Raw genomic sequence first — 27,360 nt, 5'->3', positions numbered from 1 at the left:
GTGTTTAGAGTTCTCAGCTATGCAGTGCTACTAAAGAGCCCTTATGGTTGCAGTATTAATTACCTTTCTGAATAATTAATAAATGTGAGGTAATTAATTAGAAAATTGTAAGTTCTTTTCATTTTCAGGCATTTCATCCCCTGATTCACTTCATATGTTACCAAACATTCAAACAGGATGTTATCTCATCTGTCATTCCTTCTTCCCCTCCCCTTTCCAAGCTCTGCTTACTTCATATGTTTAGTCTTACAATGTAACTTTACAATCTTCCAGGGTTTATACACTGATTCTGTTCCTGAGGATGCCCTTCCTGGCAAACTGATAATGCAGGTATCTGCTACAGATGCAGATATTCGTTCCAATGCAGAAATTACTTATACGCTGCATGGCACAGGAGCAGAAAAATTCAGACTCACTCCAGATACAGGTAATAATAGTTTATACAAAATTCCAGTCTTCACCTCATTTTTTAAAATGTTTTACTATTATATTAAGATATACATAAATGACAGTACTTTAAGCTTTCCATTAAGAGTGAGTTTGTAACTTTTTAAAATGTGAGTTTCCACATTTTAATTTCCACATTTCCACATAAATGCTAATAATATATTGAGTAAGAGTCAGGGAAAAGGCAAGTATTTTAATATATGAGGAGCTAAAAAGTAAATAGGGTGACTGCCCCAAGGCCAGAAACTTCCATGGCCAAAGCGACTGGAGCAAAGGAATGCTATAAATTTTATATTTTCTATATTCATTGTAGTAGTAGCCATAATGGTTTATAACTGAAAATATCTTCATTCAGATTCTGTGTGTCATCATTTGGTTTGGCATATTAAATGGGATGAGGTTAGATGGAGCAACAAATTTCCTTTCCATAGTAAAAACAAAAGTGCCTCCAGTTCTATTGGAAGCATTATATAAATGAGATTAACTTTCAACTTGCCTGACTTTGGTTTTCATGGCATTTGTGTCTTCTGCATTATAATGCAGGTCAAAGCTAATGCCAGAATCCCTGTGCTCTGCAAGCTGCAGTAGACAAATAGTAGGAAAGGAGCAGTAAACAATGTAGAAAAATGTAAAAAAGATACATACAATGATATAGTGGAAATATGGATGAAAGTGATTAGAATACTTCAGTGGCAAAATAAATGAGAAGGATTTTTTTTTTCTTTTTACTTTGTCACCTGTGTGCTGTGTCAGCATGTCATTACATAAATTCAGAATCGGTGAGGCTAAAATACTCATAAACAGAATACTTTTTTGCATTGGTTAAAAGGAGACAATGTCTACACATTGTGCCTGTCATTGTGGTTTTTGTCACGTTGGAAAGAAAGTATGCGTTAGACCTAGAGGTTTGTCTGTAGCAGCAAGTTATATTTGATAGTGTGAATAGCTCTCTTTATTTATTGAATCTTAGAGAAGAGTCAGCTCAATAGCTGTGGAAGGAACACAATTAAATAGCCCAGGAAAACCGTAACGTCGGTTTTGCCTTGCATATTGTTAAAGCCAGAGTTCTAATAATTTCATTTTCTTTACACAAAAATGCATGGAATGGAATTGTGCATGTATACACATTCTGTCGTTCTGCACTGTCAGGTATTTTTACTTCAGCTGACTTCTGTGTCAGAGATATTTGAAAAAGAGGTAGGCAATTTTAATATTTAATCTTTTAAAGCTGAAAAGGCATGCCACTGACATGTTTTGCCCAAAGTGGAGCTCATTAAGTGCAGTACAGCTGTTGACTTAGCCACTGATGAAATTACCATCAAAAAGAAAATTGTTTAGTTTTTCTGAGTGCAAGGATTTTATAGGAAAACATGTTAGGGACACTTAAGTCTTGCAACTTGCATCAGCTTACGTGTGTTACTCTGTTTATAGGTGAATTGAAAACATTAATGCCACTTGATCGTGAGCAGCAAGCAGTGTATAATCTTCTAGTGAAAGCCACAGATGGAGGAGGAAGATCCTGCCAAGCTAATATTATCCTGACTCTTGAGGATGTGAATGATAATGCCCCAGAGTTTACAGCTGATCCTTACTCCATTACAGTATTTGAAAACACAGAGCCTAAAACCCTTTTGACAAGAGTGCAGGCAACAGATGCAGATGCAGGTATGCAGTCTTTGACCAGTACTTTTGTCATGGTCTCAGAGTTACAGTAATGTTTGTTTATTTCTATCCTGACAGGTGTTAAGTCTTTCAGTAGAACTGACAGATGTTCAATACTGCTCAGGATTAGACTCCTGAAAGATATATTTAGATCTATTAAATCATATAACACGTGACTTCCCTGTGTGAGTAGCGTGGAAGACATCCCTTTTGTGTCTCTGCAAAAAAAAGGGTGGGAGAGAGACAAAAATGTAGGATATTTGTAGTGGGATAAGCTAATAACGTTATGATGAGTTAGGTCCATCCTTTCACTCCTGGTGTAAGTAAAAAGATCAAGCCATGTCTGTTCATTTAAATGTGCTTTCATAGATTCTTGAATGTGTGCTTCTCAGACTAGCCATCGATGATCATACCGTGAAGGGAACCCTGGTCAACTGTAGCTTTCTGTATGTGCTACCCTGTTAAGAGTTTTGCTGTCCCTTTATCTTTACTCTCTAGTTACAAGTATTTGAGTGAACATGAACTGAAAGTAACATTAGAAAGAGTTTTTTCTTAGGCTTTGTTGTAAGGAGTACAACAGCATAAGGTCTTTTTAAAGGCATGTGGTTTCCATATATCATCAGTTTATTAATCAGATAGTATTAATTAGTAGTTGCCTCAGTCTTGCAAAACAACTGGCCTGCTTTGTGCTATAATAAAGCTGGGTTGCTGAATTTGAAGGTAACAGACAAATGTTTTCACACTTCGCTAGTCCTTGAGGCTTCAGAGGAGCAAAATACTTGGCCAAAAAACCTGTGGGTTTTTTGTTTGCAGGTTGCCAAAAATTATGTTCCTGTTAATTCTGGGACATGGTTCTTAAATAAACTTACTGGTATAGAGTCTAGTTATTTGATGCAGCCTTAACTCTCCTATACCTTCTTGCATTATCTATAAGCCTGCTAAGCAGATGCTGGTATTCTAAAGTTATAATTAGATTTATATTACTAATTGTTTCATATTAGCTGCTACTGAGACTGAAGCAGAACCATGCTTCATGGGTTTTGTGTGGCAGAAAATCAGTGCAATGAAGCGTTAGCTTAATATCTTTAATCATTACATCTTTTTGGAAATAATTCTTCCTTTCACAAGAGCCTTTAATTCTTGCTGAGATTTATTTTAACACGAATATTCAACATGCATATTTTATTTCTATAGCTAAGAGATCTGTTACTATTTTGGTGTATTTTAATGGTTGCTTCATACTCTACAATTATTTTCAAAATGCAGGGATGAACCATAAAATCCATTATTCACTGGTGAACTCTGCAGAGGGTCAGTTCTCTATTGATGAATTCTCTGGAATCATTCGTTTGGAGAAGCCTTTGGATCGGGAATTACAATCTGTGTACACTCTAACTTTGAAAGCTACAGATGAAGGTTTACCTAGAAGACTGTCTTCAACAAGTAGTCTTATAGTTTCTGTTTTGGATATAAATGATAATCCACCTGTATTTGAGCATAGGGAGTACAGTGCAAGTGTATCAGAGGACATTTTGGTTGGAACTGAAGTTCTCCAGATATATGCTGCAAGCAGGGACATCGAAGCCAATGCTGAAATCACATACTCAATAGTCAGTGGGAATGAACATGGAAAATTCAGCATCGATTCAACAACAGGTAACAGATTACATCTGTGACTATACTTTAGGCTAACCAAGGACAGTGCCACGCTGTGTTCTACAGTAATTCAACCAAATAAGTTACGTATAATCTGTGTGCATCGCCCTGGCTGTAAAGCCAGTCCTACTGTCTGTTCTCATTTTGCCAGCACACTAACAGCAGTGCAGAAGCAAAGGCTATACAATCGGACTGAGTGGCCAGAATGGGTAAACGAAAGATCAGAAATTAAATTGATAGGGAAAACTAGCCATTGGTCCACAAAGACAGTAATTCTAGAGATGTTTAATATGCCATTAAAGAAAGGTTGGAATATTCTGTTTAATCATATATGCAGCATGACAGTGGAGATTTTAGGCTTGTACATTAGTCAGATTTAGTCTCAGGAAGCATTTAGGTTCTGCGGAGAATTTTTCCCTGTTAATGATAACTATGTTTTAAAAATCAATATATAAATCAATTCTAGTTTTTCTTTCTTATGTAGTTCTTTTTCTAGAGTTAATTTCTGGTAAAGTTTGATTATTTTTTTTTGTAAAATAAGATTTCTGCCCAAAAGTTACTGGCAGTTAATTATACCAGTGTAATTAAAATTAATAGTTCTTCCAGCTGCTTTTTCCAGTGTGCACGCTGGTACTACGTTATAGAAGTACTTTGCCAGTTTAACTTCTTCACATACTTGAAAGGAGCAAAAAGTTTCCAGGAAAACACTCCTCCAGCAGCAAATCAGAGTGTATGTTTGGGACTGCACTATCTTAACTAGCCAGTTAAAAACTCACACTTTAACTCTGACATTTCTATCAATCAAAATTCGTGATTCGTGGTCAGATACTTCTCTTACTATCTTTGCATACTCCATGCCTGACATTAATGCGGTTTGCAAGGAAAGTTAAAGGTAATTTCATATTTTTAGTTAGTTTTAATAGAAAATTATGAAAAGGACATTTTCTAAACATAGTTTTTTTTGTTTTTTTTTTTTTTTGTTTTTTTTTTGTTACAAGATGTGAGCCAGGTAGTTTTAAAGTGTGAATCTTTTGTAGTAATGGCAGGAACTTCTCACCTTTTTACTTTTACTTGTAAAGCCTGATCATTTCACTGTGTAGCTCCAGCTTTACAGTGACAAATCAAGCCCTGAATAAGCTGAGTATTTGTCAAACCAAAATCAAAAGTTGCAATGTATAATACTACAGTAATAACAGAGTTCGTGAGCTTTTGGGTTTTGTTTGTGTTTTTTTTTTTGTCCTTTCCTAGGAGCCATTTTTATCATTGAGAGCTTGGATTATGAAAGTTCTCATGAATACTACTTGACAGTGGAAGCCACAGATGGAGGCACACCTTCATTAAGTGATGTTGTAACAGTGAATATTAATGTAACAGATATCAATGACAATACTCCAGTGTTTAGCCAAGACACTTACACTGCAGTGATCAGTGAAGATGCTATGCTTGAACAATCGGTCATTACAGTATGTATTGTTTTTTTCGTTTGAAATACTGTGTCATGACAATCATGCTTTCAGTCTTGAAGGAATAAATATTGGTTTGAAGATGGACATAAATTAATTCATAAGTTTGCCACTGAATGAACTGAAAATTTATTTTGAAAAAGTTTCAGAACCAGAGACTTGAGATGCTATAGGAAAGCAGTTGATATTTTGTGATATATTTGCATTCTTCTCATGAGAACATGGCTTAATTTTCAGAAGAAATTCAGGAAATTAAGTGTTGTTGCTATATTCTATTTGGGTGACATTTCTTCTGAGAACTGAAATGTGTTAGACTAAAACAGCTGTGCTCATCTTCAGGATGAGTTTATCTGAAAGGTGATAGAGCTTATTTTGACCTTTTTTAAATGAGACTGTAATGTCCCTTAGGTTATGGCAGATGATGCCGATGGACCTTCAAACAACCGCATTCACTATGCAATTATAGATGGCAATCAGGGAAATCCTTTTACAATTGACCCTACCAGGGGTGAAATAAAAGTGACTAAACTTCTAGACAGAGAAAAGGTAAGGTTTTGATGCTTTGTGAGCAGTTGGGGTTAATTTAGCTATATGTAATTGATGACCACCATTTTTTTATTATATTTGTAATTACCATTTCATGTTCCAGAATTAATATAGCTATAATAAAGTGAAAGCATCTATTTATGTCAGTGCTTTTGCGGGGGCAGGGAGGAAGTGAAAGGATTAAATATATGAAGGCAAGCTTTACTGGGGATTTGCGCTAAAATATTTCTTCCTTAAAACAAAAGCTGAGTTTGTTACTTTTTGCTCCTTGGTGAATGTTTGAAAATTTTTATTATCATTATTATTTCTTCTTAGATTTCAGGATATACTTTGACAGTTCAAGCTTCAGATAATGGAAACCCACCTAGACTTAACACAACCACAGTTAATATCGATGTTTCTGATGTAAATGACAATCCTCCAGTATTCTCAAAAGGAAACTATAGTGTTATCATCCAGGTAAATACAGATAGTGAACTAGTCAAATTAATAATATTGGAGTGTTAATTTATGACTTAAAGCTCTGCAAAATGTGATAAATGCTTCAATTTTATTTCCCTATATTTTTAATTATTTAAGGCTGTCAGCGAGACTGGCTTAACCTAGTAAGTGTTAAGGGTTACAAAATTCATATTGTGCAGTCTGTTTAGGAACTTATGATGCAAGTTGAGCATGTTCTTTCTTCATGTACTTCATGTGTGGACATGTGTATATTGCATTGACATTTATACATTGCATTTATGTTTATAATATTCTTAGTATCGTACAGGTAGGTTAAAATACATAATTTTGCTATTTATTTTTAAGCTTAGAGTTATTAGAAAAAGATACAAATTTACAAAAATATTACAAATACTTATAAACAAAAGGAGGGACAAAGATAATCTGCATCATTTTTTGGATGCAGGGGGGAACATTGCTGCGAAAGATGAGAAAAAGACTGAGCTACTCAATGCTTTCTTTGCCTCAGCCTTTAATAGCAAGACCAGTTACCTTCAGGGTACTCAGCACCCTGAGCTGAAAAACAGGGATGAGGAGCAGTGGGATGAAGTCCCTGCAGTCCAGAAGGAAAAGTTAGTGACCTGCTTCTCCACTTAGACATGCACAGGTCTATGGGGCTGGATGGGATCTACCTGAGGGTACTGAGGGAGCTGGCAGAAGAGCTCGCCAAGCTACTCTCTATCATTTATCAACAGTCCTGGCAAACAGAGGAGGTCCCAGAAGACTGGAGGTTAGCCAGTGTGATGCCCATCTAGAAGAACGGCAGGTAGGAGGATCTGGGAAACTACAGGCCTGTCAGCCTGACCTCGGTGCATGGAAGGTTATGGAGCAGATCAGCCTTAGTACCATCTCATGGCATGTGCAAGACACCTGGGGGATCAGTCCCAGCCAGCATGGTGTTATGAAAGGCAGGTCCTGTCTGACAGACCTGATCTCCTTCTACAAGATGACCTGCCTAGCAGATGAGGGAAAGGCTGTGGACGTTGTCTAACTGGACCTTAGTAAAACCTTTGACACTGTCTCCCACAGCATTCTCCTGGAGAAACTGGCTGCTCATGGCATGGATGGGTGTACTCTGTGCTGGGTTAAAAGCTGGCTGGATGGCTGAGCCCAAAGAGTTGTGGTGACTGCAGTTACATCCAGCTGGCAGCCAGACACAAGAGGTGTTCCCCAGGGCTGAGTACTGGGGCCAGTCCTGTTTAGTATCTTTATTAATGATCTGGATGAGGGGATGGAGTGTGCCCTCAGTAAGTCTGCAGGGGGGGACTGTATTGCTCTCTACAACTGCCTGAAAGGAGGTTGTAGGCAGGTGGGGGTAGGTCTCTTCTACCAGATAACAAGCAACAGGACAAGAGGAAACAGCTTCAAGTCATGCCAGGGGAGGTTCAGATTGGACGTTAGGAGGAATTTCTTCACTGAAAGGGTTGTCGAGTGTTGAAACGGGCTGCCCAGGGAGGTGGTAGAATCACCATCCCTGAAGATATTTTAAAAATGCATAGATATGGTACTTAGGGACATGGTTTCGTGATGGACTTGGCAGTCCTGGATTAATGGTTGGCCTTGATGATCCTGAAGGTCTTTTCCAACCTAAATGATTCAATGACTCTAAGATACTCTAGGTACCTATTACTGTGAAGCAAATTTTGCGCACTGTGGCACATTAAGTCAAGTCTTCATTCCCATTGGCCTCCTCTGGGATCAGAAGCAGTTGGAACAGGAGTAGTTTTTCATGTTGCTATACACCAATCCTTTGACTAGTTTTGCACCTTAGGATGGTGGTGGTGGGCCAGATTTTCAAATGACTGGCATGTACTTTTCTGATTCGGAAAACTCTGCTAAAGCAAAGATAGCAGAGGCAGCATCTCTACCTCTTGTCTTCCTGAATCCAGTAGAGAATAAATGGAACAAAGGAATTGCATTAAGACCTTCATAAGAGTAATGTAAGTGAGCTCAGTCCCTTGGGTTCTTTTGCTATTGCCGGTGCCTGTCCTTGTACAATAGATAAGTGGGGTTAAAAAAAGACCTCATATTTTATAGTTCATTCATATCAGCCTGTCCCAGTATGAGGGTGCCAGAGAAAAAGCTGGAGGAGTTGCCCAAGAATGCTGGTGTGCATTTCCTGATTTATTGGAGATGGACATATTTGGACGTAGTTGGAAATGTGCTTAGCTATTATGAAAATCAAATTACTTTAGATATTAAAATGTAAATATTTGTACTACTTTAAAATGATGATCTGTGTCTGTTTTGCTGAAGACTGTGTAGGGGAGAAGCTTCAGCTGCAATATCTGATAATTAGCTTGACTTACTCTTGCAAGAACAAAGAGTATGCTTGTTAGGAGTTATTGCAATTGCAAAAGGTTAGCATTTTGTTACTGTACTTCACAATAATGTTTTACTTTTTTTGCATTTAAAATAGGTGTGTGTATATATATATATATAAAATCTGGTCAATACAGTATAGCACAAGTATTCTGGGAGAGGTGTTGTTAAATCAGTTTGTGTGTATGATAAAGCAAAGTATGTGAAGTGCCTGTGAAACCTCAGGCATCTACATGATGCAAACCTGAAGGGACTTTATGATGCAAATTTTAAAACCTGTTTTTTGTATTTTAACTGAATTGTGGCTGTAGCAGCCACAACTGTAGTCAGAACACTAATTAGGGACACAAGGGGTCAAATGCAGGAGTGTGTTTTTCTAGTCCTCCCAGCAAAGGCATTGGATTATTATTAACAGGTGTTTTAGCTAAATTTGAAATCTTTGATGACTTGGTAGTTAATCTACAGTAATCTTAATTCAGACCAGAAGTGGGAAATGTAAAGTTTTAAGGCTGAGCTACTTTTAAAAATACAAGACAAAGTTTAAAAACCAAACTTTAAAAATGTGCTCTTTCTCCTTTGACTGTTTTCGTTGTTATTCTCAGAGGGTAGTATTTTTCTTTAAACAGTATTGTCATTCTGATGTCTCTTATACTGATTAACTGGTTTGACAGTAATTTGATAATTTTTTTTCTGTTATGAAAAAGAAATCAATGTCAGGCTATATCTTCAATTATAGCAAAACCAATGTAATTGTATTGTGTGTTTATAGGAAAATAAGCCTATTGGATTTAGTGTGCTACAGCTAGTGGTGACAGACAAGGATTCTTCTCACAATGGCCCTCCTTTTCTCTTCACCATCCTGAGTGGAAATGAAGAGAACACTTTTCAGATTAACCAGCAGGGAGTACTGACAACAACTGCTGCACTGAATCGCAAAGTGAGGGATCACTATTTACTTCAGATTAAGGTATGATATTCTGCTTCTAGCTGTTTTACATTATAAGTATTTAGTTAACTTTTCCCACTAATATCCAGTCCACCACTTTTTCCTGCCTACCCCTTGTCTTTCTATTACAAGATCCTGACATGCCAAGTAGTCATTTGAGGCATGTCCCTTGATGTAACACCTTCAGAGACAAAGTCTGTTGGTTTAAATGGAAATCTACACAGGTGTAACAGTTAAGCTTAATTAAATTCACAGTAAGGGTAAGGTGTAAGTGAAGTGTTAACTGGGTGAGTGGTCTTGATAAGCCCTTTCATGTGGATGCTGGAAAAGCCAGGAGACAGGTTCCTTGAGCCACCTACTCCTGGCTGCAGACTTCTTGCACTGTCTCTGACTCCTGAAGCTGTAGGCCTTGCTACACTGATACGATGGACACAGGGTTGTTGGAAGTTGCACGTCATGGCAGTACTGAAACATTTTTCTATAGTGCCACATTCTTTTTCCAATGACAGTTGAAAACGTAGTTTCTTAAGTTTGGAAAACCAGGTCAGTGGACCTCTGCCGATAGCATTGAAACTTGCAGCACAGTACTTGGAGATCTCAGAATCTTGCAGTGGAAAACACAGCAAAAAACTCAGAAATGACCCTGAAATGCTGTAACATATGCCTGCATTTACCATTGTTGTGCAAAAAGACCAGACCATGTCCAAAAATCCCAGTTGCATTAACACAGCTAAGTTCTCTAAAATACTTTTTGTAACCTAATATAAGAAAAGTTCAAACCATTTTTTTAATCTTATGCAATCCTTTTTAATTCAGTTATAAATTAAGCAGTTGTGAATAGGCGACTTGAAATTGGTAAGCTAAAAATAGCTGGTCTTAATTCTTAAACTTCATTTCCAGATTCGTGTGTTAAGAAAAATTCATACCTTTATTTTTACATGAGGAATTTCTTTCAATCTCTAAATTATTCTCATACATAATATTACAAACAATTTCTGAATAAGCATGCACTTGCAGAGTTTTAGGACAGTACTGCCTTCATCAGTGTATGCTGAATTCTGTCCACATTGGGATAGTAATCATGACGTATTTACACAAAGTCTATTTCTTTTCTTTGGGGAAGGAAAAAAAAATCCCACAGTACTGCCATTTGCTGTCTGAGTTACTAAAAGGTGTTATCAGGGGCTATTAGTATAAGAACCAGCATAGACAAAGGTTCCATCTAAATGTAGTTTAGTTTAGGGTTTAAGCACTGAGATTAAAAAGGAGGCAGAGGTATATCATTGCTGTTAGCCATTTTTTTTCTCAATAGTGATGTGCTAATTAGTGGTGGAACCAGTTTAGCCTTCAAGGTACCTAAAGGATGGTTCTGTTGGCCTTCCTAGACTGCATGAGTCTGAAACAGCAGTAGAGCTGGGCTTTGTCACACTTGCCTAATAGGCTTTCCAGGTTCTATGCCAATTGTCCAAAGTCGCATTTTGTTTAGAGAAGAGCCAGGAATGTTTTTCCCATATGTGCGATCAGTGTAATACAAGATTCATGTGATTTATTTTATATTTTCTCTAAGCAGTAACTATATTTCTATTTATTTTGCTTCTAAAACTTATTCCTATGAATGCATGCACAGGCAATTATGCCTGTTCTATGCAGACTGCTACACTGTCTTAGTTGCACTTCATGATTTAACTGCACCTTTGGCCCTTCCTAATGTGCCTGCCTTTTCTGAAGTACGAAGTGCCTGTCTTAACACCTTCCTCTGGGTGGAATCACACCATTCTTTCATTTCCAAGCCACTTCCTAGGCTGCAGGATGCTTGTAAACAGCCTGTCAGTACTTCAGCTACTTTCTCTTTAGCACAGCACTTGAAAAGTGCCTTTTTTCTAGAGAATGAATAAGGGGTATTTTAATGGCATGTGTTAGCTAAACAAGTGTCTTAAAACAAATGTACTCATTTTGAACAAAGGCTTCTCAGAGACTGTAAATCATTGAAGCAGACTACACGAATGCACATTTTTTTGTATGCTGTGCTACCCAATCTCAGTTATCTTAGACCTGTCTAATCCCTTGATTTACAAGTTCCCTGCCTGGATTCTGGAAATATGTCACTGTCTTTTAATTGCCATTTGTCATCTTACACTATGATAGCTTTTTTTAAGTAGACACAGTGCTATGATTTGCTATTATCTTCTCCTCTAGTGAGTCACTATACGTGAGTATGAAGGCATCTAAGACTAAAACTAGCATTTCCATTTCACAAGACTTCAGTTCCAGGTTTACACATAAGAACAGAGATATGACTTCTGTGGGAAAATATTCTTTCCCTGTTCATTTAAAGACAGATTTTTGAAAGGCTGTAGGATCTTCTCAAGTTTACACTATCTTGAATTTCTGCACTTTCATCTTGCAGTTCCCAAGTTAATGGCTGTGTATGATCTCTCGGTATTTGTTTTTGTTTTTTAACTGACCTTCACTGGTGTGCTTTTCAGTATTGACAGCTTTCACCTTAGCTGCTTTCTGAGTGGATTGCTGAAGCAGAGGTGTTCTTACATTACAGGCATACTTTAAATGAAAGAAAAAAAAAAAACCAACCACCAAAAACTCAGAAACAACCCCTCCCATACACACTACCACTAAAAAACTTTACTTAAAATGAGCCTTTCTTTTTCTTTACTTTTGTGGTTTTAATGGAAATAAGGATTTGGATTTTTTTTTTCTTCCCAACAACCCTAACACGCACATGCCACTCACGTTTGCTTTCCTTCTCTCCAAAGGAAATAATTATCCATTAACAAATGTCTCACAACATGAGTGTGTGAAATCTTCAGCTATGAGTCATACAATCCTTTGTGCCACACTCTGAAGTCTTTAGTTTAAAACCACAGCAGATTTTTAAATATCTGCACTACCGAGAAATCATTTCTCCTGGGGCTTGGCTTTTCTTCTTAGTGTCCATTTGTTATAATTTTGCTTGCCTGTTTGTTTTGAGCTCTTTCTTGTGCCCCTTGCGCATTTCTCCTGTAGCTGAACTGCCTGCCTTGCCTTGTTTCCAGGCAGAAATCTAGGCAAAACAAAACTTGGCCAACTTGAGTGTGCGCGCTCTCTCGTTATTTCTGTTTGGGTAACTAGAGGGCAGGTTTCTTGCCATGTCTGTCTTTGGGAGTTAACGGATGAAGACATGTAGTGCTATGAAACATGTGGTACCTTTTAAAAATGCTACGATTATGTGCACATCCACAGATAACCTTGTGCCTGGAGTTCTTCCTTTTCTGCTTAAATTGGTAAGATCTTCAAAGTGTAGTCATTGCAAAATTATTGTTAAATCCTGAACAATGCAGGATATCTTCTGCCCTCTGAGCCTTGTGTATCCTCCTCTGTCCCTTGACATCCCTCCAATTCTTCTTTGCCCATTTCTTCAGTCACACTTTCAGTAACTGGGAAATAGCTCTGGGAAAAAGGTAGATGGGAAATAAAAGCTGAGAAATAAAAAGAAAGAAAGGGAACCCAAGGGAATGCTCTTTTCTCCATTTTCTATTCTTTTTTTGGTCCTCTCTTCATATGACGACAGTGTATGTTTTTGTCAGAAAGAGTTGGAGGACAGGGGGTGTTTTGTTTAAAAAGAATTTAAAAATTAATTGGACTGATTCTGTTCAAGATACTTACTCTAATTGTTGGAAGCAAGTAGCACTACTGGGTTTGGTTGTTTTTTTTCCCTCTCCGTGATCACAAGTAATGGACAACATCATTAATTGTAACTTTCTACATCTATTATTCTCCTTTTGAAGTACCGTTTGGCATACTGCATTTAGATTGTCTTCAAAGCCACCTCCTAGTAACTGTGGTGAAGCATATTGTAAATTTCTAATGCATGACTCACTTCAAGTTTGTGTTTCCATGCTTGAAATAAAAAAGCTTCAAGCACCATCTGCTGTCTGAAATCAGCTACTGTGCATCTCCTCTGTATTTGCTAGCGGTGTTAGTAGCTTCCTGGCATTTCCAGCTATTAGGAGCACTGTTAGCTTTTTGACCTTGGCAGAAGTGAAAACATGTTTGTGTGTGCCTGCTTATATGAGCTTTTTGAATTTTCAGTATTAGTTTTTTGTGTTGGGAACTGTGGTATGAAATTTACATAAAGCATTTTCCTGTAGGAACTTTTTTTTTTTGGTGGAAAAACACATCTCTACTGTACACAGTACAAATATCTACAGTAGAAGTTAAAGCAAAAGAAGATAAAGCAAAAATCTAACCCTGTTCTCACCTTCCTTTAGGTGTCAGATAATGGAAAACCACCGTTGTCAACTTTGACTTACATTGATATTAGAGTTATTGAGGAAAGCATTTATTCTCCAGCAATTCTGCCTCTAGAAATCTTTATCACAGCCTTTGGGGAAGAATATTCAGGTGGTGTCATTGGAAAAATTCATGCAACTGATCAAGATGTTTATGATACCTTGACATACAGTCTGGACCCCAAAATGGAATCTTTGTTCTCTGTTTCCAGTACTGGTGGCAAACTGATAGCACATAAAAGGTTAGATGTAGGACAGTACCTCCTAAATGTCACTGTGACAGATGGAAAATTTACAACTGCAGCTGATATTACTGTACACATCAGACAAATCACACAAGATTTACTAAATCACAGCATTGCAATACGCTTTGCAAACCTTGCCCCTGAAGAATTCATCGGTGATTACTGGCGCAATTTCCAGAGAGCATTAAGAAACATCTTGGGCGTGAGGAGAAATGATATCCAGATTGTTAGTTTACAGCCTTCTGATCCTCCTTCAAATCTTGATGTCCTCCTGAATATTGAGAAGTCTGGTAGCTCTCAGCACCCAATGAGAATTTTGCTCCACAAGATAAACTCTTCTGTGCCTGACCTAGAGGAGATTTTAGGTGTCCGGATAATTGATGTTTTTCATAAGCTTTGCGCAGGCCTAGATTGTCCTTTGAAATTTTGTGAAGAAAAAGTAACAGTGGATGAGAGTATCATGTCAACCCACAGCACAGCCAGGTTGAGTTTTGTCACTCCCCGTCATCACAGAACAGCAGTTTGTCTTTGTAAAGGTAAGAAAAGCAATAAGGAAAACTGTAGCCTTGAATAGATTTTTGCTGGGTTTGAACAGTTATAATCAACATGGGAAAATTTATATTACAGGACAAGGTTAAGAATGTCCTGTAACTGTCACTGCATCATTTGCCTAATTTTATTCAGAGTAAGAAGTAATTATTGTCTTGTTACCTCATTTTAAGAGTTTACATGGTATAAGTTTATGGGAGGGGATTTTTTTTTCCATTAGTTACACCTTCATTTTCCATTTTATGAAAGACTTTCCTTTTTTTGTTGCCTGTTCTAAATTGCCAGCCATTTTCAGTTTTGTATGCATGCAGGTAAGTTCTTGAAAAGTACATGAATACTTCCTGGTTTCTGCTTAGAGGAATAGCCCACACAGCTTCCAAACTTGGCTGGGAATGACAGAGTGAACTGGGAATTGGATATCCATTAAGATACCTATAAGTATACAGATTTATAACAGAAGATTAATCTGAGAAAATCAACATCGCTTCTCAAAATCATGACTTAATATTGCTGGGTGAACTTGCACATCTTAAGTAAATATTTAAAGCCCATTCCCTTTCCGTGTCAAATACAGAACACTCTTCTGCTCTCCCCAACCCACTCTGTCCATGTTTAATATCTACATGTTGTTTTTTTATGGTATATGATAGTAATGGTAAACCTTACCACTTTAATTGCTTGAGTAACGAAGATAGCTGTGAACATCAGTCACTGTATATGCCATTTGTCTAGACTGTGTTTATTTATGCCACTCGTGTCCCGTAACTGTTACTACTTCACTTCCTTGTCTTGATAGTTGGGGCATGTAGTGATAGGGCAAGGAGTAATGCTTTAAACTGAAAGAGGTTAGGTTTAGGTTAGATATAAGGAAGAAATTCTTTCCTGTGAGGGTGGTGAGGCACTGGAACAGGTTGCCCAGAGCAGCTGTGGATGCCCCATCCCTGGCAGTGTTCCAGGCCAGGCTGGATGGAGCTTTGAGCAACCTGGTCCAGTGGAAGGTGAACCCTGCCCATGGCAGGGGGGTTGGAACTAGATGATCTTTAAGGTCCCTTCGAACCCAGACCATTCTATGATTCTACTAATTTAGACTTGTTCCCTGTTTTATGAAATATTTCTAGAAAAAATAGTCATAGATTGTTTGATTCTGTGATAATTAAGAATATCATTTGGGTTACTTTCAGCTATTGTACTTTAGTGTCCCCTTTCACAAAATGCCATTGCCACCAACAGAAGAGAAATAACGTGTTTTGTTTTACAGAAGGGAAATGCCCCTTGGTGAATAGTGTGTGTGAAGGAAACCCATGCCCTGAAGGTTCTGAATGTTTAGGAGATCCAAAAGAAGGAAAATACATCTGTGTTTGTCAAGATGGCAGATCTGGACAGTGCCCTGGTAAGAACTTAACTCTTAAAAATCTCTGTGTAAAACCATATTATTTTCCAAATATTAAGATGATTCCAGTCCTGTGTTTACACATTTTATGCTTTTCTGTATTCCTAAGCATCGGCTGGCTCTGCAGTGACATTTACTGGGAGCAGCTATGTGAAGTACCGTCTCATGGAAAATGAGAACAAAGAGGAAATGAAGCTGACAATGAGACTTAAAACTTACTCTGCCCATGCAGTTGTTATGTATGCTCGAGGAACAGACTACAGTATCTTGGAGGTATATTAAAATCTCCCTAGTGCATATCTTGTCCTCTTTTTTTCTTACCATCTTCTTACTATTTTTTGTGCCACATTAAAAGACTGAATCATTACATCTTGTAGAACTGTTATAATTGAGAATTGTCTTCAAAGTAGAGTGTGTTATACAAACTTGTACAGGGTTTTTTTAAATGTATAAAAGAGAAATAAAACAAAAAAGCCCACTCTGAATTAGTCTATTTAAAATAATAACTTTAAATGCATGTGCTTATGATACTCATTAAGGCTATATGGAAAAAGTCACTTAAAGTACAAGGTGAAAGGTCTTGAAGTATTGTGTGATCATTTGATGATGATCTGTGACTTCTTTACTAGAGGAAGAAATGTACAAAGTATACACTTTAATGAGAAGAACCATACAGAATTAATCACAATCACTGTGACTGTTTGAAATACAACGTTATTAAACTGCCTTTTATGGAAGTTATGGAACTGCCTACCATCTTCCTGTCTCTCCAGCAGACATAAACTTTATAGGCATCAGTATTTTATACTCTCTAAGTGTGCTAACCATTTGTTGATGTTGTGGTTTTCCTCTATAGATTCACCATGGAAGGCTGCAGTATAAATTTGATTGTGGCAGCGGACCTGGGATTGTCTCCATTCAGAGCATTCAGATTAACGATGGCCAGTGGCATTCAGTATCTCTAGAAGTGGATGGAAATTATGCACGACTTGTTCTGGATAGGGTACATACTGCATCTGGTACTGCTCCTGGTACACTTAGGACACTAAACCTGGATAATCATGTGTTTTTTGGTGGCCATATTCGGCAGCAAGGTACAAGAAATGGTAGAAGCCCTCAGGTTAGCAATGGTTTCAGAGGCTGTATGGATTCTGTTGTACTTAATGGACAAGAGCTTCCCCTAAACAGTAAGCCGCGAAATTATGCACACATGGAAGAATCGGTAGATGTGACTTCTGGATGCTTACTGACTACCACAGAAGGTTGTGCAAGCAGCCCGTGCCAGAATGGAGGCATCTGCAACGCACTGTCAAATGGAGGTAAGCTGTGTTATATTCTTCTGCTGTTGGTTTTCAGAACTGCTTTTCTACTTCCCTGCCTTGAAGGAAAAAACTTTATGAATAATTCTTGCTTCCCCAGAGAGCTGTGGAAAGGCTGGTTGTTGAGCAGGTAGAAAAGCTGTGTCTGCCTGTGTTCTAGACTCAGTTCCTTGGGGTATGAAGTAGACAAAGTCCATCAGACAATGTGGGGATTTAATCTTCAGTGTGAATACCTGAGGTCCATCCTCTTAACTGTCCGCTTTAGAGTCTTCCTTAAAAATTCTGAAATCGTTATGACAAGCTTGAGTTTCATGAGAGAAGTGGAACTTACTCTTCAATTATATTCAAGAAAAAACTTACTGTTAGATTTACCTTCATCTTCAATAAAAATATTTCAATTTCTTCCATTCCCCTCTCTCTTCAAACAGGTAGGTGGGTAGGGAGGATTTTATCTTGAATCCAGTGAAGCCATGTGTATCTTTCAAAAAGACTGTATTTAATTTCAGGTTACTACTGCAAGTGTACACCTTTGTTTATGGGAACCCACTGCGATGTAAGTGTCAACCCGTGTGCTTCCAATCCCTGTCTTTATGGTGGTACTTGCATCCCAGTCAGTGATGATTTTATCTGTCAGTGCCGGGGACAATACACAGGCCAAAGGTATGTTTATATGTTTATTGTACCAATGAACCCCTTAGAGAATAGGCTATAAATGTAACACTTTTTCTGTTTTCTGTTTTAATCTGTTTCCTGCTTAAAGCTCAGACTTTGAAACCCACTGGATTTAATTGAAGTTAATGCCAGCCCCTGTGTTACAGCCCTGAATCCCACACTATATACTCATTTGCAGTAAGGTAATGGTTTGTTCATGCTTGCCCGCCCCACCCTTTTTTTTTTCCTGTTTTTTTTTTTTCTTTACAGGTGCCAGCTAGGTCCATATTGCAAAGACAATCCTTGTAAAAACAGTGGCAAGTGTATTGACAGTTTGGACGGACCTGTTTGTGAGTGTGAAGCAGGCTTTCGTGGAGAAAGGTAGGTAGTGTTCCACATATATTGAATTTTTAACAGTATTATTTAACATTTAACAGTTCAAACTCATTGCAATCTGGAATGGTGATGAAATAGCGAATCACCTGGTACCGTACAGTACTGTATATTAAATATATCTAGAATTGTTGAGAACAAGGAGACTAAACAAAGTCCACTGATGTAAACTAACCATCATTTCTCTGCTCTGTTTCTGGTAGGTGCCTGACTGATGTCGATGAATGCATAGAAAACCCATGTCTTAATGGTGCTCTTTGTGAGAATACTTATGGTTCATATCACTGCAATTGTAGCCGTGGATTTGGAGGAAAACACTGCACAGACATCGTTCTTAACAAATATGTTTCAACATCTTGGAACATTAGCTTAGCTGAAGTGATTGGGATTATTGTTTTCATCGCAGGAATATTCATGTTAGTAGTGATTTTTGTTGTTTGCCGCAAAGTGATTAGTAGAAAGAAGAAGCGCCATCCAGAACCTGAAGACAAGCAACTAGGAGCCACAACAGCTTTCTTGCAAAGACCTTATTTTGATGCAAAATTGAATAAGAACATCTATTCTGACATCCCGCCACAGGTTCCTGTTCGTCCCATTTCATACACTCCAAGCATTCCAAGTGACTCCAGGAACAATCTTGACAGGAATTCTTTTGAGGGGTCTGCTATCCCTGAGCACCCAGAGTTTAGTACTTTTAATCCAGATTCTGTACATGGTCACCGGAAAGCTGTAGCTGTTTGTAGTGTAGCACCAAATTTGCCACCTCCACCTCCCTCCAACTCTCCTTCGGACAGCGATTCAATACAGAAACCCAGCTGGGATTTTGACTATGACAGTAAGAAATGTTCTTATTTTATTATTTTTCTGTTAAAGGTGTGTGCTAGTACAATTTCAAGTACAAAGTCTCTGTTTATGCCTGTTAGGGCACAAAAGGCATTATGATTTCACTGGGGTTTGCATCTGATTGGCCTTCATGCTCTGTTAAGTTTTGTATGAATGTGTAGATTTCAACCTTAAATTTTATTGACTCCTTAATCTAGAATCTATTAATCGTCTCACTTCAAACTTTTTCTTTCAGCTAAAGTAGTAGATCTTGATCCCTGCCTTTCAAAAAAGCCTCTGGATGAAAAAAGCTCCCATCCTTACAGTGCTAGAGAAAGCATGTCTGAGGTCCAATCTCTCAGCTCCTTCCAGTCTGAATCATGTGATGATAATGGTATGTAAAATAAAATCATTCTGTACTGCTGCTTGCATTCATTTGTTCTGTCTTTGCATCTATATCTTTTAATATCAATAGGATTTACATATATGGATATATGTTAAATAGTTTAATATATATCTATATTTGCTTATGTTAAATCCCAGATATGTTAACTTTTTAGGAGTATTTTGCCTATCATATACCTTGTGTTAATTTACCTTAAAATTATATGTAATCATTATTCTGTTAGAATATTAACAGTGAAAATGCAAGACAAGTTGTTCAGAGCCTTGTGTTTAAAAGGTTTTAAAAGCGTGTTCAAATGTGAGAAACTCTTCTAGGGAATTTACAAAATGGCCTCTGCACGAATATAATTTTGACTTTGACATTCAGCTCTCAGTAAAAACCTTGCTGGTGTTACAGTTTCATTTGTTTCCTTCTCTTTTTCTTGCTGCGACCTCAGCTCCCATATGGATCAGATCAGTTCTGAGTGAGAGCAGAGTTTAAGGGACTGCTTGTAAGTTTGATTACTTTAGTAATGAAGGAAGCTGCACAAAAAGGAATTTTGTTTTAGTAAGAGAGTATATTTGGCTTTCACCATGATTAAAATGAATGCATAGAAAAATTTCATTCATTAAAAAAGCCAATATAAAAAAAATATTTTGATCACAACTCTGGTCCATCAAAATATAATCAGCATATGTATTTGTGGGGTTTATTATTATCAATTGGAAGTCTTTTACTTTTCCATTGTGATGACAGATGCTTTTACAGTAGATATGAATGCATCTATGTGTTCAGAAACATTTTAGGCTGATTGGACAAAGCCATAGTTGTCTTGTTACTTAATTCACTAAGTTAAGGCATTTTGACTCTTTATTCCAATTTCTGCTTTTGTCTCTGGTAAAAAGAATTTGAAATTCCTTTAGCTTAGGAATAAAGAACATTCTGCTTCTCAGCGAAGTAGAGCGATTTGTTCTTAAAAGCATGAAAAGAAACATCTGTGTTAATGATTGGTGAAAGTAAAATAGTATGCTTACAGTACTCATCATTTTATCAGTAGATCTGATATCAGCTTTTTTACTGTGGTATTAAGTGTTGTGCAGTACATTTTGTTCTCCCCTCCTCTCCATCCCATGTATTTAATATATTCTTACTCACATTTCTTGTCATGTATTGATTACTCATTAATACATCATTTTAAGAGAAATAGCTGTAGCATCATAGATATTGTTCCTTCCTTTCTTTCTGGTAGATTCTGAATTTATTAGTTTGAAATTTAACCCCTAAGCCATGCAAAAAAATTGCATGTGCTTACTTCATCCTACCCTGTAAGAGTAAATACTTCTTTTGCCTTCCAAAAATATCTTGGGAAAAAGAAGACAAAAAAATCATTCATTTTAGTTGTTTTTAAATAAGAACATCACAACCTGAATTTGGTATTCCTGCTGCGGTACTACTGGTTGCACACAGCTTAAGTAGGTCAGCCGTGGAAGTTTTCAGTAGGTACTTTTCATATTCTGGCATTTTAGTTCATTTCAGTGAAAATTTCTTTCATTGACGGTGAAAAAAAATGCAGTTGGCAGTCTAGAAGGGGAAGCCTAGTGCAATACTCCTTAATTCACCCAACACAAGCCTTTAGAAAAGGCTAGTTTATTGGTAACTAGATGAAATATTATGCAAATGGTGTGTTTAGGCAACATTTCAGAAATTCAAACACAACCAAAGCAGCTTTGTGCTCCTGCAGATTTTGCTTCAGGAGTAGTTACAAGTACTTCTCCATGTTTATCAAGGATAAAATTTAGGTTTAGAAATGTATTATATGAAACTGCTTTCTAGACAGAGTAAATGTATATGTACACTAATAGTCTTGTTCCATAAAATAGTAATAAATTGCAATTTCACAATGTTTTTTTGTATATCTGTATGCTGTTTAAAGTGATACTAACTATAGGTTTGTTTTCATTTGCTCCTTTTATACCTTTTACAAGCTTCCATAGTGACTGTAATACACCTTGTCAATGCTGTCGTTGACTCGGTGGAAAAAGAAGGTATATACATATTTTCATATTTATTTACTGCTTTGGCAGAATAATGCACATTTGTCTTCTAGTAATGTAGCCCTAGCAGATGGGAGTTATAAAATTTTACTTGGACTTTCTGATAAGTTTTAACAAAGAATATATTTGTGTTGTATATCTGTTCATATTTTCATGTGTGTGCTGTAGATACCCTGTGGACAGGTCTCAAAGTGTGATTTCTTCTAAAAAAAAAAAAAAATTGGCATAAAAAGATCTTGGTGCTTATTCTTTTCTGAAAATACTCATACTAAAGCTCCCAACAGAGCTGAGACAGTATCAAAGGCAATTACATACACTACTGTAGATGAAAAAGGAGCAGCCCCTGCTTCCTTTTCTTCGCCCACCCACATCAATTGGCACCTTGTCCAGCTGAGCAGAATGGGAGTGGTCTGATACTAGAACTCACTTCTGGCCTTCACATCAACCTGTCTCTTTAGCAGGAAAAAATGGTTCTAGTATGCAGTTAAGATATATAGGCATACACATCCCCATCAATTTAAGTAGTCACTTACTACCCAGCCTTACATCAGTGTCTAAAAGGTATGTTTGGGTGTATATATGTACACACACGTATATTTGTGTGTGTGTGTGTGTGTAGCATGTATTTGGAAGTTAGAGAGAGTCAAAGTAGACATTTTCAGTGGAATTGTATTTCTTTTCTGCTAACACTTAAGAACTGACCAGACTGGAAAACACAAACTCTTTACAAAATAATAGTAGTAATAAAGGTGCCAGTGAGTCTATACAAATGCTAACTGTTGTTTTATATGACCTAAAAGTCCTTAAAGTTCCAGTAATACAGTAATATGGAAGTAATTCACTCCATGACTGTGAGTCTGCAGACGTTACTTCTGAAATAACATCCACAGTGTATGTTTCCTATTTCTTAATACAGACTAGGAAACCCTACTTTTTTATTAAACCCCACTGAAAGCCATTTTAAGAACATAAAATTAATTATGGTAGCTAAAGTTTCTCTTTAGTTTATTTGAAGTACATCCTGTCTAATGTATGCAGACACACAAAAAGTAGACAAATGCAAAGACTTCTAATTACATGAAAGTATTTAATTAATGTGTACCTATAACTATAGTCCAAGTACTCTATGCACAGTATTTATGAAAGGGAGAATTATAAGACTAAAAGAGGCAAAATCTATCAAGGGAAATATTTAATTATTCAGATTTTGTCTTGAGATCTTAATAGGCAGAAACCAAAAATTATGGATGTAGTTCTTAAGTCAAGGTTGACAGTATTGCTTGGTGGTTTAGTATCACTGTAAGTTAAATACAAATATGTTATGCATTGTAGAATATTTATAGATTAAAGATGTCCTGTTCAGCTACCTTTTAATGCTTGGAAGTTTCTACTCTTAATAAGCATTCCTTCTTTCAGAGCATCTTAGGTAACGAGTTCTGCTTTTGAGCACCCTCAGGAGGGTGCCAGTTCGAGCAGCAGAGATCCTTGCTCAGGACTTCAGCAAGGTCAAGTTCTGGGACAGATGGTCTTTTTCTTTAGTCACCCCAAGTGGTTCTGTCCAGCCGGTTCCCTGGAAGCATGAATTGTAGCTAGTCTCATCCTAGGACAGCTGTAGGCCTGTGTTCTCTGCGCTGCTCCTCAAGGAAGGTTGTAGCTCCATGCAAATCAACAACGCTGAGTGCACAAGCAATTACAGCTCCAGTCTAGCAGATTGCCACCTAGAAAGACAGGCACATCAGGTTCTAGTTTGTGTTTCTGTATTTTGCCTCAGAAGAAGAGGACAGGACCAAGATCTCCCTGTTCCTTGCTCTAAATCATGAGGCCACAGTCTGCCTATTGGCTTTAGTTTTGTACCCAGTTTATAAAAATGAAGAATGGCATCTTCAAACTAGACTAGTGATCAGAACTTTCTGGAGATGAGGCCAGAGATGTTTTAAGAGTCTCAGGCTGATAGCGCCTTTAGTGTGGACAGTATTTTTCTTGTCTGGGCTAGGCAAGCTTAAAAATTAAAAAAAAAAAAAAAAAAAAAAAGTAGAGGACACCCTCCCAAGAGACAGCTTCTGTCCCTCCAGTCTTCCAAGAACAGATAAAAGTATCAGTTTTTAGGAGAGGATTCTGCTGTTAGGATAGGCATCGCCCATCCTTACAGACCTGATAAGGGATTATAGATTAATGAAGAAAGAAAGGTTTAATATTTGTCAGATAACATAGGACAGTTCTTTGCTGAGCATGAGTTGTTGGCATAGCTGTACAAAGGGAGGCAGGTCTCCCAGTGCGTGGAAGCTGGATACTAAAGGGCAAATTCACATTTTTGCATGAAATACTTTAAAGTATAAGTCCTAGTAGATGCAGCCCTGTATCGAAAAACAAGGGGGGATGCAAGGAAAGAAAAAAATCAGACCCAGTCTTGTTGCCCTTTGTTGCAGAAGTCCTAAATCTACTGATACTAGGATTTCAGCAAACTACAGACTGCAGATTTTGCCACTACACAGCCATGTCCCAGGTGGGCTGTACTTTAACTCAGTAGCTATTCTACAGTTCAAATCTAACAAAGGAGGAGCCCAGGAGAAAAAAAAAAAAAAAAAAACCAAACAAAAACCAACTTTAGTACTGCTAAGTAAACTGGACAAAAGCAGCACAAACATCATAGTGACAGTCATTGTTTGTCTTCACATTGGTTCTACTATTTGATTCCTAACTACAGATATTTTCTCCTTTTTCTTCTCATTCTGCCACCTAAAGAATCTTTTGCTGTTCCTGACCTCAGCAATTCAAGAGGTGACTTCTGCATGCAGTTCATTGATGTTCACCAAAATATTTCAGTTAATACTTGGTTTTAACACAGACTTACTATCAGTTGCTTGCTGTGCATTTGTCTGCAGTGTTTACTCTTTACTAGCTTTACAGCTTATTGCAATTCTGTACCATTTTCCTTTTTGGTATTCAGATTAAAAAAAACAATTATTTTTCAATGAGATTAAGCTTACATCTAGTTTTCAGCAGATGAATACAAACTTATTCAAGGGGAGTTTGCAAGAGAGGATCAAGTTCGGTCATTTATGCATGATTAAGCTTGATTTTCTTGTTTTGTTCTTGTATTTGAATGCGGAATGTCTTTACTAATAGTAAAAGATTATCAGAGGTGTGGCAGTTATATAGAGCTAACAGCATTTTGTGAAATTAACTTTACAATTCAGTTAAGGGGTAAAGTTGTTTTAAGTGGTCTGGATACTTTACCAATTAGAAATAATGTTTTTTATGTAAGAAAAACATGGTTTATATATGCTAATATATTCTTAAGATAAACAGGCAGCTGTTACCACCCTTATTTAGGTGGTATATTACTCAACAACAATTGATTAAGAATTTAGCTGCACCAGGAAGCTGTTGGTTCTTTGCTATCCAGTGAACAATTCTATGCCATTATGTATTGTGACAGCACATTCAGTAGGTGACCTACAGCTCTTCCTATGTTAGGTGAGATGTCTGAGAAAATGTAGAAGTTCAAGTGTGATTGGTGCATTACCTAATGCATGGCATAATGTAAGGTTGTGTTGTGTTGAATGTTTTCTGTGGAACTGGGGCAAACTGCTCTCTAATTAACAAGTAGTGTCCTAATCGCAGTGATTGCATTGTCTTAATACATGTATTGACTTCTCAATTCAGACTGACTTGAAGACAAGGTACTAATACTACTTTCTTTCAAAAACAATAACTTTTCAGGTTATCACTGGGATACATCAGACTGGATGCCAAGTGTTCAGTTGCCAGGTATCCAAGAGTATCCAAATTACGAAGTGGTTGAGGAGTCAGCTCCCCTCTACACAGATCCAAACGCCATCGATACAGACTATTACCCTGGCGGTTATGACATAGAGAGTGATTTTCCACCTCCACCTGATGACTTTCCTGCACCTGATGAGCTTCCACCATTACCACCAGAATACAGCGACCAGTTTGAGTCAATACAGCCACCCAGAGACATGCCAGCCATAGGTAGCTTGGGTTCTTCTACAAGAAGCAGGCAGAGATTTAATCTTAATCAGTACCTTCCCCATCACTATCCTGCAGACATGTCAGAACCTCAGACCACAGCCAGTGGTGTCAACGGCAGTTACAGAGAACCTTACGCTCCTTACACATTAGGGTACAATAGAGACTTTGAAGCACCCGCTGTAGACAACACGTCCATGTCTGTGTATGCTTCCACAGCTTCATGCTCTGATGTGTCAGCGTGCTGTGAGATGGAATCTGAAGTCATGATGAGTGACTATGAGAGTGGAGACGATGGTCACTTTGAAGATGTGAAAATTCCTCCACTTGATTCCCAGCAACATACAGAAGTCTGACACACTCAACAAAAGTGCCTGGACTCTAACAAACTTTATCAATCCTAGAACAACTTTCAAGATCTCTTTTATTTTTATTTTTTTTTCCCAGCCACAGTGAATGCTTTTGTTTCAGTGAGCTAAACTGGCATGGCGGCCTTGGATCATGCAGTTCATTTCACTACATCAGCCTGTTTCCATTTCCTGACCTACTGTAATCGGACAGAATTCCATTGGCTGTGCCATTTCTGAATATCTTTTTTGTACTTACATTGTCTATGTTAAAATAAATCACATACCACTTCTCCATGTTAGCATGATGCATATATTTATATAGTTCTAATGCAATTAATTTTGTCCTACTTTTTTGTAAATTTTATGTACAGTTTTGATTTTAATAGTTTTAACTAGATTTTGTAGATATTTTGTGGATTTGTTTTCCACTGAAACTAGCCGTGTTAGTGTGCCATTAAAAAACTAGCACCCTGACATATTATAATCAAGGCGTCACTGTATGTATTCTCCCAAAAACTAAGGTATGACATTTCATCACAAAAAAATCAACATACTCACACAATTCCAATTGTACATAGGTTAGGTCTGATATTTTTCTGGGTCAGCTACGTGGAAATGTCTTAAAAGGGTTGCTGAATTTTAGAACTGTAAACATTTTTTCCCTTCTTGGAAGGCGTGTTGGGGACCCTCTACATACCAGTTTAGAACCAAAACCCACCATGACACAGTTTTTATAGTGTCTGTATATTTGTGATCCAATGGTCTTGTAAAGGTTTTTACTGAAAATTACCATTAGCCAGTCTTTCTTACTGACAATAAATTATTAATAAAATACTTTAGCTTTGCTCTGTGTATCTCTGTTATATAATATACAATTGACAAAGCATTCGGTGCAGCGTTTTTAAGTCTGTATGTGTTTTGTACTGTGTTAAGTTACTTGCTCCAAGCAACACATTTTCCTCTCCTCCGAACTCGAACTGCAGCGATGTTAGAGATGCTCACTAGATGGCAGTGTGTGTCTGCTTAATGGTGTTTTAAAAAGTAATCGGGCCAGTATGAATAAAGATTGATGGGTATCAAACTTCAGTAGCCTTCTCGGTAGTTTGCATTTTTTCTTTAAACGCACAGTATCAGCTATGTAAATTACTGAGGGTTTGGTGTGGGCTTTTTTTTTTCCCTGAAGTCCCAAAAATACGTACAGGAAAAAAAAAAAAAAGAAAAAGTTCTTTGAAGCAGTTTCTTCCTTTTTTAATCACCTGAATAGTTATTTTCATGGGTAGTTGTCTCTTGACTGCACACTTGCATGCCGAAATTTGTGCCAATTTCTGAGTTTTGGTAAATACGGATTTCCTAGCGCATTAGTAAATTTCTGATATAGCC

At 37.4% G+C, this 27,360-nt stretch overlaps 1 protein-coding gene across 7 annotated transcripts in view; it reads left to right on the top strand.

Annotated features, from left to right (window-relative positions):
* The window catches only part of FAT1 (FAT atypical cadherin 1), a 112,142-nt gene extending 85,076 nt beyond the window's left edge, over positions 1-27,066 (top strand). For 4 of the 7 annotated variants that reach the window (XM_056337898.1, XM_056337909.1, XM_056337943.1 and 1 more), the window contains 18 exons: positions 274-427; positions 1,879-2,112; positions 3,376-3,765; positions 5,014-5,228; positions 5,637-5,774; positions 6,090-6,233; positions 9,367-9,564; positions 13,809-14,610; positions 15,882-16,013; positions 16,123-16,286; positions 16,870-17,332; positions 17,839-17,992; positions 18,254-18,364; positions 18,580-19,211; positions 19,455-19,592; positions 21,569-21,628; positions 24,380-24,415; positions 25,361-27,066. In XM_056337898.1, coding sequence (XP_056193873.1) covers positions 274-427; positions 1,879-2,112; positions 3,376-3,765; positions 5,014-5,228; positions 5,637-5,774; positions 6,090-6,233; positions 9,367-9,564; positions 13,809-14,610; positions 15,882-16,013; positions 16,123-16,286; positions 16,870-17,332; positions 17,839-17,992; positions 18,254-18,364; positions 18,580-19,211; positions 19,455-19,592; positions 21,569-21,628; positions 24,380-24,415; positions 25,361-25,986 — 4,791 coding nt within the window. In that variant the 3' untranslated portion in view covers positions 25,987-27,066. The other 3 variants (XM_056337919.1, XM_056337929.1, XM_056337938.1) reach the window with 3 other exon arrangements.
* The last annotated feature ends 294 nt before the right edge of the window (positions 27,067-27,360 follow it).

Source organism: Falco biarmicus, chromosome 1, assembly GCF_023638135.1.
Source record: "Falco biarmicus isolate bFalBia1 chromosome 1, bFalBia1.pri, whole genome shotgun sequence".
NCBI classification, from domain to species: domain Eukaryota; kingdom Metazoa; phylum Chordata; class Aves; order Falconiformes; family Falconidae; genus Falco; species Falco biarmicus.
This window is presented reverse-complemented; position numbering and strand designations above follow the sequence as displayed.